Source organism: Onychomys torridus, chromosome 3 (genome assembly GCF_903995425.1).
Source record: "Onychomys torridus chromosome 3, mOncTor1.1, whole genome shotgun sequence".
In the NCBI taxonomy this organism is placed as follows: Eukaryota; Metazoa; Chordata; class Mammalia; order Rodentia; family Cricetidae; genus Onychomys; species Onychomys torridus.
The window spans coordinates 28,770,600-28,780,507 of NC_050445.1; the positions used below are offsets into that span (position 1 = coordinate 28,770,600).

At 43.6% G+C, this 9,908-nt stretch overlaps 1 gene segment (V, D, J or C); it reads left to right on the forward strand.

Annotated features, from left to right (window-relative positions):
• The first annotated feature begins 3,937 nt into the window (after window positions 1-3,937).
• On the forward strand, window positions 3,938-9,374 carry LOC118580000. The segment is given in 3 exon segments: window positions 3,938-3,980; window positions 4,332-4,622; window positions 9,322-9,374. Coding segments are annotated over 3 exon segments (387 nt in total).
• The last annotated feature ends 534 nt before the right edge of the window (window positions 9,375-9,908 follow it).

The following is a 9,908-nucleotide window of genomic DNA, read 5'->3' on the forward strand; positions in this document are numbered from 1 at the left end:
TTGCTGCCTAAGAAAATACCTTACTGCTTTGGGCTAGGGCCATCAAGGTCTCTGTTCATTTCTGTCAGGGATCACTGTCTGTACCACCTGATGTCCAAGGCCTAGAAACAAGTCTGGTGGCCACTTTGAAGCCTTCTAAAGCTTCTAGAAGCTACCTGCCACCCTGAGCTCAGACTTATTTCCTGTTTTCAATGCCAGTTGTCTAACAACCCCTCACCCTCTGTCCTTGGCTGCATTTCATTTTCTCCTGCTTTCCTTAATCATGTTCAAGGACTGTTGTGATCACATTGAACATACTAGAAAATTCTGGATACACTCTCTAATTTAATATCATGCATTAAGAAATCTTAATTTCTTCTTTGACAAAGAGGTAGCCAAGCATTGTGCAGGTTATTGGGGTTTAGGGTGTGGACATCATTGGGAGGCCATCATTTCACTCACCACATGCACGTCTGCTTCCCAGGTTCTAGCCAGTGTGACATGTCAGGGACATAGGGTCTTGATTCCCTACACGGATAATAATCACAATTCTCTTCTGCTGTCAGGGTTGAGTTTCTAGTTTTGCTCTCTCCATTTCTCTGTCAACCCTTTATCTGATTAGGACTCATATAAGCAAAGGGAAGGACATTATTGTGGTCTATTTCGTGGTGCTGTAATGGAACACCACAAACTGGTATTTTATAATGAGCAGAAATTGATTTGTTTATTATTCCAGAGGCTGCAATGTCCAAGAGCAAGGGTCTGACACCGAGAAAAAGACTTCTTGTTATGTTATTTCATGATAGACGTGCAAGAAGAAAAGTAGGAAGAGAAAGGAATAAAAAGAAGGACTATAAGAAAGAGGAAAGGAGAGAGGGAGGGGGAGAGTCACAGGGAGAGGAGAGAAAGAGAGGAAATAAGAAAAGAGAGAGGGAGAAGAAGAGGGAGGGAAGGAGAGAGAGGTGGAAAGGGAGGGAGGCAGGGGAAGTGTGTGTGTGTGTGTGTGTGTGAGAGAGAGAGAGACAGAGACAGAGACAGAGACAGAGACAGAGACAGAGAGACAGAGAAGATAGATAGATAGATAGATAGATAGATAGATAGATAGATAGATAGATAGAACATGCCAAGCTTATCATTTTAAGGAACTCACTCCCACTGTAACAGGATTAATTCATTCTTAAGAGCCAAGCCTTCATGGTCTAATCACACTTGAAGGTTTTTTATCGCTGTTGCAGTAGTGATTAAGTTTTGAATACATATGCCTTGGAGGACACGTGCAAGCCACAACAGAAAACTCAGACACGTGACTTTGACTGGCTCTATGCCCCTTTCCATAAGCTGAAGTCATTTTTAACTCTTGTAGAGGAATAAAGAGCCTTCACAAGTGTCTTCCAAGTTTCTTACATAGACATAAAAGTTTATAAATGATAAAGAAGAGGTAACTGATATAGCCATTCTCTTCATGTGATTCATTAAGAATCAAGTCTAGCATAGTCGGTGGGGGGGGGGGGTTAGGGGGGAAGGATAGCCCAAGAAGGTAACAAAAGGATTTGATAGGAGGTTTGCCAGAGAAATGGGCTCCCACCTACAAATGCCTTAGAAGGTGGAGGAAAGAGGCAGCCACAGGTCAAGCCAGCCTCTGATTACCTGGTCTAGTGAACACCTCATTGGGGCTAGATGTGGTCAGATCCTTCCCTTTCAAAGACGTGCAGCCATTGAGCCCAGAGTTCACATCCCCACCAACAGATGAATGCCTTGAATGACTGAATGAATAAGCAGTGTTGCAGATGGTGATGGAGAAGGAAAAGAGAGCTTTTTTTTTTTTTCTCTAAGGCATCAGCCATATGGAAGGAACTTCAAGCTAGAATTGTGATAATGATCAGGATTTAGGAGCCAGCTGGTTATTCTGATCTGACTGATATGCCTCCTCACCCCCAATCTGCTATTTCACACTGAAGGAGGAAGACTGTGTTGTTTCTACACTTGGCAGGGAGACTGAGCCAGTGTGACCAATGGATTACGTCAGGTCTCATGGGCTGGGATGGTAGCTAAATCTGCCAGTCTAGTGAAAATATGATGAAGTCCCACTGAAAGCAGGAGTAGTTAATTCACTTTTCTCTGCTGATACTACCTACCTGCCCTCTTCTCTGTGTTTACTTCTTACGCAAGGGCGCTCCCACCACCATGCTGCTCCCCCCTGAAAAACATCAATCCAGGAACAAAGAAGAGTGAATGAATGGACAAAGGCAGCTGAAGAATGATGTGTATTTGTTGTCTTGGGCCCAGTGCCCCAAATCCTGGCTTGATGTATTCTATCGAGTTCTATCAAGAGATTTATATAAACTGAGACTGAGCAATTTCCCAACAGTGTTGGCTTCCTGCGGTATAGCCATTTTTCATCACATTTCTAAGTGTTTATTGCATGCGCACTATGTGTATCACTTGCTTTCTCGGTAAAATAAATGTTGTAAGAGGGTTAATTAGACTTAGAAAAGATGAAAAATAACAACCAAACGAAGCATGCCCTTCACAAACATGGTGCACTCAGATGTAAACAAATGGAAAGTGCTGCAACTGAAGCCATCAGAAGGAAGAGCTCCAATATTAATTCAGCTGTGCTTTTCCAGCAACAGCATCAACAACAGAGGCACTAGGTCACCAGCCCCCCCAACCCCCCAATGAAGCCATGAAGCATTTCAAACACCTCATTTGCTTCAGGCTCCACCTCCCTGGTTGGCTGCGTCTACTGTTTCCTTTTCCAGGTCCTCTTGTTAAACTATTCGCCCACATCTAAGATTGGATAATTGTTTTATAAATGAATGCTTCAGAGAACAAAGGACAGTGTAAGAGAGGTTCTAAGGGACCAGTTGGCTGTCCTCCAAGAATCTTGGGGTGCTATGTCTCATCCTAGTGGAATGAAGCCCCACCAACTGCCTTTCAGACATCCCCCTCAGCTCAGTGTCATTACACTTCTTGCGTGCCTGTCGTCTTCACTCCTACCTGCCAAATCTTCCCCCTTGTGAATCTTCCAGTCTTGGCTACTTGCTTGGCTTTAAAGGCGATATTTGTAAGAGTGCTCACTGTGTACCAGGCACAACACAGCTTTGAGCCATTTGTCATTTCTTGGTGTTGTGGTCCTTCTCATTGGGTATTATTTGTCACATCTAAAACACATAGACAAATAAGGATCAGAACTAGGACAGGCTTCCTACACAGCCAAAGGAAAGAATTCCAGTACTGACCTAGACCCATTGAATTCCAAGGTGCTATGAGATGAGTTCTCTGCCTCATGTTATAACTAAAGGGGAAAAATAAAGATCCAGATGGGCCTTTGGAGGCACATGGAACACAGAGGCCAGCTTCGATCCCTTCAGTAGTTAATTCTGCCACTCCAGGTCTCTAGTCCTACCTTCCGGAGATGAAGAGGATGTTGTCACTCTCCCTGTATGCTGTCACAGAAGCTTCCTTTCCTCAGAACTAAACTTTTCTCCTTTGAAAACCCTAGAGACCCAAATCTCTTGAGCTGTTGTCTGCTTTTATGTCCCTCCTTTTGTGCCATCTAGGTGATGTGTTCTTACACTGACCAAAATTCCCTTTAATTATCCTAGTAGCACTAGTTACTCTGATAGTCAAAGACACCCTGATGTCTCCTGGAGGACCAAGAGAGAGAGAGTTTGTTTGCAGGTAAATAATGAATCATTAACTATATCTACATACCAGAACATCAGCAGGATTGCAATAATGCTAACAAGTGCAAGCACAGCTGGTTCCCCTGGGAGCATGAGGATGATTCACCACCTGCTTAAGAAAGCCCAGCCTCATTTCCTCCTCAGCTCAAGGGGATTTAAACCTCCACTTGGGTTGGGCAGCCTGTCTTGAGGTGGGAGGAGACTGTGCATCTCTGGCCTAGAAGAGGAAGTGTGGAGCAGACAAGCCTAGGCAAAGACCATCTTGAACTATGCTCTACTCTTGCCTTCCCTTTCTCCTGGGCACTTTTTTGGGTGGGTGTTCTCCCCTCTGGAAAACCTCCCTTCTAACCTTTGCTCCCATCCCAATACCTTTAACCTGGAGTCTTTCCTGCTAACTTGCCTCTCTTGACCTCATTCCCCGCCCCCAATTACCAAGATATGCATTGGCGTTTCACTCCATTTGCAGGATTGACTCTCAGTTTCATATCATTTAGAAAGGACTTGGTACTCCTTGTCTCCCATTGCCCTGGAACATTTTTCATCCCTCCAGAGCACTGCTCCCTGGGGTTGATTCCATGTGCTAGAGCCACAAGAAAATAAAGGTGTCGCATCTTCACCAACTGGGGGCTTCTTCTTTAAATAACTCTTTCTATTTTTTTGCAGGTGTCAGTGCTCAGATTATCCACCAATGGCCAGCTGTCAGGGTGCAGCCTGTGGGCAGTTCACTCTCTCTGGAGTGTACCATAGAAGGGAAATCAAACCCCAACCTCTACTGGTACTGGCAGGCCACAGGAGGGACCCTCCAGCAGCTCTTCTTCTCTATCAGTGTTGGGGAGGTAGAATCGGTGCTGTCTCGGAACCTCTCAGCCTCCAGGCCCAAGGATGGCCTGTTCACCCTGAGCTCTGAGAAGCTGCTCCTCAGTCACTCTGGCTTCTACTTCTGTGCTTGGAGTCTCACACTGAGTGGGGTGGGGCAGGCATCTGTGCAAAAACCACACCCTCTTCTTAGTCCTACCACCCTCACTAGGAGCCCTCACTAAGGATGGGTGGAGGGGGTTTGTGACTGGGTTTCTGGCTGTCAGCCAAGTTGAAGTCTAGAAAACAGCATGATTCAAGTCAGCGCTCTTCAAAGAAATTTATTAAATTCCTTATTTCATGACTCCCATGTGTAGAATCTGTGAGTTGCCTACACACAGTAAAGTTCCCAGTTTATGGGTATCTGGTAGTAGGATATTATATACCAGTCCTCAAAGCATGCTACTCTCCTCTAATACCTTTCACTTGTCCAAAACCCCTATTGAGCCACACTGGGCATACTCATGGACATATGTGGCCAAGAGAAGTGGGATCTACCTGTAGCTGTACGTGATGCCAAGTAGACTGGTAAGCAGGTAGGGGAGTGCCAACTTATGTAGCTCAATTAGTTAATTTCACCTCTGAGAGTCTCTCCATCTTTCTGCTGAGGCTAGAACGTTTATAGATGCTTAGACCTGAGACATTAATCAGGGAGGAACAAGATGTCATCAGACAGGTATGCAGGATAGAAATTAATACAGGGAGGTTCTCAGCATGCTGACTAAGGCCAAATGTAAAAGTTTAACAGAAAATGTCCATTCAGGAATTATGACTGCTATTTGTTTTTGTTGTTTTGTTTTGAGACAAATTCTACTCTGTAGTGTAGGCTTGCCTCAAATTTGAAGCAACCCTCCTGCCTCAGAATGGTCTTGTGGTTATTTTAACTTTCCAGTTCTCTGTCTGTCATCTCTTCTTCTGTACTGAAACAGGGATGAGACAGACAGATGGTGGCATAAGAAATCTAGGAGGCTGAGGATGAAGAGGAGGACCATGCTTGATAGAAAGGGTTAAAAAGGAATAGTGACTTGGATAGAAATGAAGAAGAGAAGAAGACTGATGTGAGTGGCTGGAAAGAGATACACTAGTTACCTTGACAACTGAGATTCCTTTAACCCTTGGTTCTCACTAGACCGTACCCATAAAAAGGAATTTTCCCCCAATGCCTCTTTTCCTCCACAAGAGGGCACAAGAAGTCTTAAAATCCTCGGTTCTTGGCATCTCTCTCTCTCTCTCTCTCTCTCTCTCACACACACACACACACACACACACACATCTCTAGGATGATTCTGACCTATGTTTATTTTCAATATGATTTAATGTACAGAGGAAAAAAATCAAAAGAGAGATGCTAAGTGATCAACAGAACATGTGACAATGCCCAACCCTTTTACACTTGAAAGATGACCTCTATGCACAGTAGCTAGGAGACAGAGCCACCATGAAGGTTAAAACAATGACATACATTAAAGATGGAACCAGACAAAGTCAGAAGTAACACATTTGGCTTCATGTCTACATTTCCTAGTTGCTAAGGCTTAAGTGAAGTTATGCAATCTCTCTAGATCTTATTTCCTTCACCAGTAAATGTTGCCTCTGCGGATTGTTAGGTAGTAAATGAGATTATATTTTGCCAAGTACTATTACAAAGACTAATTTTTGGCAGGTGTCTTTTTCCTCTCTCGAAGCTTACAAAGCATTTTGATTGCAGCTCCTCCAAATCATCTCATTTTTAAACATTTAAACAGAAAATATGTAACAAACATTAGAATGCTAAATACGCTTGTGTGGCAAACCAGTGCCTATTGTACCACATACTGGGTCTACTCTAAACTGACCCTTGATCTTTCTTGTTGGCACGCTGTGCTGCCTTAGGATCTGTCTTCAAAGAGAAACTCCACAGGTGTTGCCATTAATCAGGTGGCATAAGTGAAACACTTTAAACAGAAGTTTCATTCCTGTGTAGCTCTATAGATAAATTCTAGAAAACTTACTTAAAAAGGAGAAACATTTTTAGGTAGATTTAGTACAATTTCATTCCAAATGAGTGGGCTGTTTGGATAGAAACACAGAGATCTCAGTGAATTTAAGATCCGGAAAATAGTGAGGAAGAAAAAATCATGGTGGTGGCTGTGGGTAATCTAGCACATCCGTCGACAACAAGAGGTTGTTCAAGGAGGCCTTGCAAACCAGGTATTATACATACTAGAACAAGTTAGCATCCTGCACTCAGTTTTCGGCTCCTATTCATACATAAGGATCCTATTGCCATAACTGTTTCCATAGCACCCAGGACCCACAACCCCAGTCACTGTAACTACAGAGGAAATAGGAAGGCAGTTCAGGATGGCATATCCTAATCATAGGTGCCACCTCCTGCCAACATCAATCTCATGCTTCTGGGCTAGATGTGGCTATTTTTCAGAGAATCACAGGGACTCCAATTTTGACTGATTCTGACTTTATAGGTGTGCTGACATAATTATTCCCACATATCTCATTCACATGATTTTCACATATGTGTTACTGAGGACCATGGATGTCAGAGAGACTGCCCTCAGGGATCTCAGCCATCATGAGATTGATGTGGGGACACCCTGGGGCCTCTTGACTCTTTAGGAAGGTAGAGAAAGGCCCCACCTTGGGAAGCAGTTGACTCTAAGACTGGGCTACTCCATACGATTTTCCAGGACTGTATGATTTTTGTTGAGTATGAGATGGGCAATTAATAGACTGCTATAGAGTAGGATTGGTTTGTGTGGATCTTGCAACTGACTTCCCATTCCCAGTTTTGACAATTTCTGAAGGACTGGCTTTCTATACTTTCCTGTGTTGTATGTGATTCTCTTCCTCATCTTACCCATACGGGATGGAAAATCTAAAACACATGGACCTTTCAGGCTTTATTCACAGAGGATACACCTCAGTAAAAGCCAGCCAATGCAACCCAGACAGCAGTTCACATGTCAAGAGACTATCCATTTTGTATTCTGTTTATTATTTAGTCTCTGCTCCCAAGAATTGTTAATTAAATGGACTCCTATTACATTAGTAGAGGGAAATGGAAGATACATGTGAAGAGAAGTTGGAGGGAGTGTGGGGACAGGTGGGAAGAGGGAGTATTGGAGAGATGTGGGACCAGAGGAACCCCAATGAGGTCAGAGCAGTTATTGCAGCTGTCTCCATGGTGCATACTGTAGGCTTCTATTTCCTGTGTGACCTCCAGCAGGTGTGAGAGGGGTTAGGTGGGGGGCTTGAGCTGAGATATATGGATTCCCCTTTAGAGACCCTCTTTGCCCATATTGCTGCTCTTCCTCTCTGTCATGGTGATAGCTAGAGGCCAATGTAGAAAGAACTGCATAAGAAGGGCTTGGGGGCAGGATGTGGCAAGTGTGGTTCCCAAAATGCTCAGAATGTGGGTGAGGGGAGGAACTTTCACAGGCACCCAAGATGTAGGACCCAGTAAATGTCAAACCACATCCTGTTGTGACTCTCTGTGATGGAGCTAGGGCAGGTGGCTGTTCTTACTTGGTGCTGATGTTACTTAGAGATAAACAGCCTGGCATCCAGAACTGGGCTGAGATAGCCCCATGCCTTCCCCCATTGTCTGCAGTAACCTAAAAGACTCCAGCTTGCATCTCTTCACTGGCTGATGTTTGATGCAAAGCCATTCTCCTTATGACTGTTTTCTTATTTCATTCATGGTCCTATATATCTTTCCTGGAAGAGGTCAAGGAAGCAGGTGTTAGGGATCCCAATGTGCCTAATAAACTGTGGGACTTAAGGTCAGCACTGTCCCTTTTCAGGTCAGGTATCTTGTAAGACATATCACAGATGTGTGTTTCTGGAGCTGGGAAGAACTTAAATTTCCCCAGTTACCATTTCTCAATGCTACAAGAACTGTAGAATTTTAACCACCAAACCAACAAGTAGAACCTAAGACTCCTCATGGAGTCTTGATTCAGGGAGATTGAGGGGGTCTGGAAGGCTGGAGATGATAAATGAATAGTCTAGCACACTGAGACTGGGAGCGGAGCAGGGTGAAGAGCTGATTCTCTGAGTTTTAGCCAATCCTGGACCCCAGGCAGAATTCGGAGAACGTGTGCTCCATATCAAGCTGAGATCTTGCTGTGATTTTGTGAATCACTTGTACAAGAATAAAGAAGGCAGTTTGAGATAGTGTGAGGATGGAGGGATAAATATAATGAACTACAGAATTAGAATCTTGTAGAAGCTAGAAAAGTTAGAGATGTACTGGAGAAATGTGAGAAAATTAAAGTACTTTTTGTTCTCTCCTACACCCTCAAAGACAGAAAAGCAACGGTTTGTACACATGGAGGAGATATATGGCTCAGGAGCAGCACATGTGTGAAAGAACTAGAATTTTGAGTCACAAGTGATCTCTGAGTCAATGACAGGATGTAGATTAAAAAAAACTGAAAAGTTACCCCCACACAAATACCTAAGACCTTAACAACAAGGGTATAACTAGGTCCCTCTTCACCCTATGTAGGTCAGAACCCACCTGATGTTGAGTCCTTCTGAAGGCAGTGCCTTCAGAAGGATAGAAGGACACAATTGAGCTGAAATGTTTTTATAAGAAAGTATCTGATTTGTGAGGCGCTAAATGCCCAGAACTGCGTATTTGAAGGGGAAAAATGAGAAAACTGGCGACGTTGAGGACTGGAAAACATACTTAGGTGAATATAAATTACAGCACTTGAGAGTTAACGACCCTGTGTTAAAAACTGAAACACTGCATGGACTGAGCAAGTGGCTGTGATTGAGTGAGTCTATTTAACACAAGGGGTAGCCGAATCTTTGGTGGCCACTTGCTTAATGTCACACAGCTAGGAAAAATGCAGGAATAAAGCCCGAATCCAGATCTTTTTGGCTTTAAAGTCTATGTTCATTGCAGTCACAGTTTTTAAAGTGAAGGTTATTCTCCCTCAAAAGGTTTGTGTAGTCCTCTCCAAGAGTTCCAACTGCCTTCTGAAGCCCTCTCAGGGGGACAGAACTATAACCTGAGGAAAGTATGCATGGTAAGACTCATGGATACTTAAATAGGTAGGAGTTCTTTGTAGAGATGCCTAGTGGCTGAAGGACTTATTCAGACAAGTGGGGATAGTGGGAGGGTTCAACACTGTGTTGATTTTTTAACATGCAGATGGTCTGTAAGTCCAAGGTCCAATTAAGACCATTGATCATATAGTGAATGTGTAGAGCTGTAATGGCTCATGGGTCCTAAAACTTGGAGCTGACATCACTGTTTCCAAACCCATCACTTACATAGAACAATGAGTCTGGTTAGAACATGGTTGGTAGCTGTGCTTATGGCATCAAGACACTGTTACATTCATAGATAAGAGCTGAAATCAGTTTTCTAAA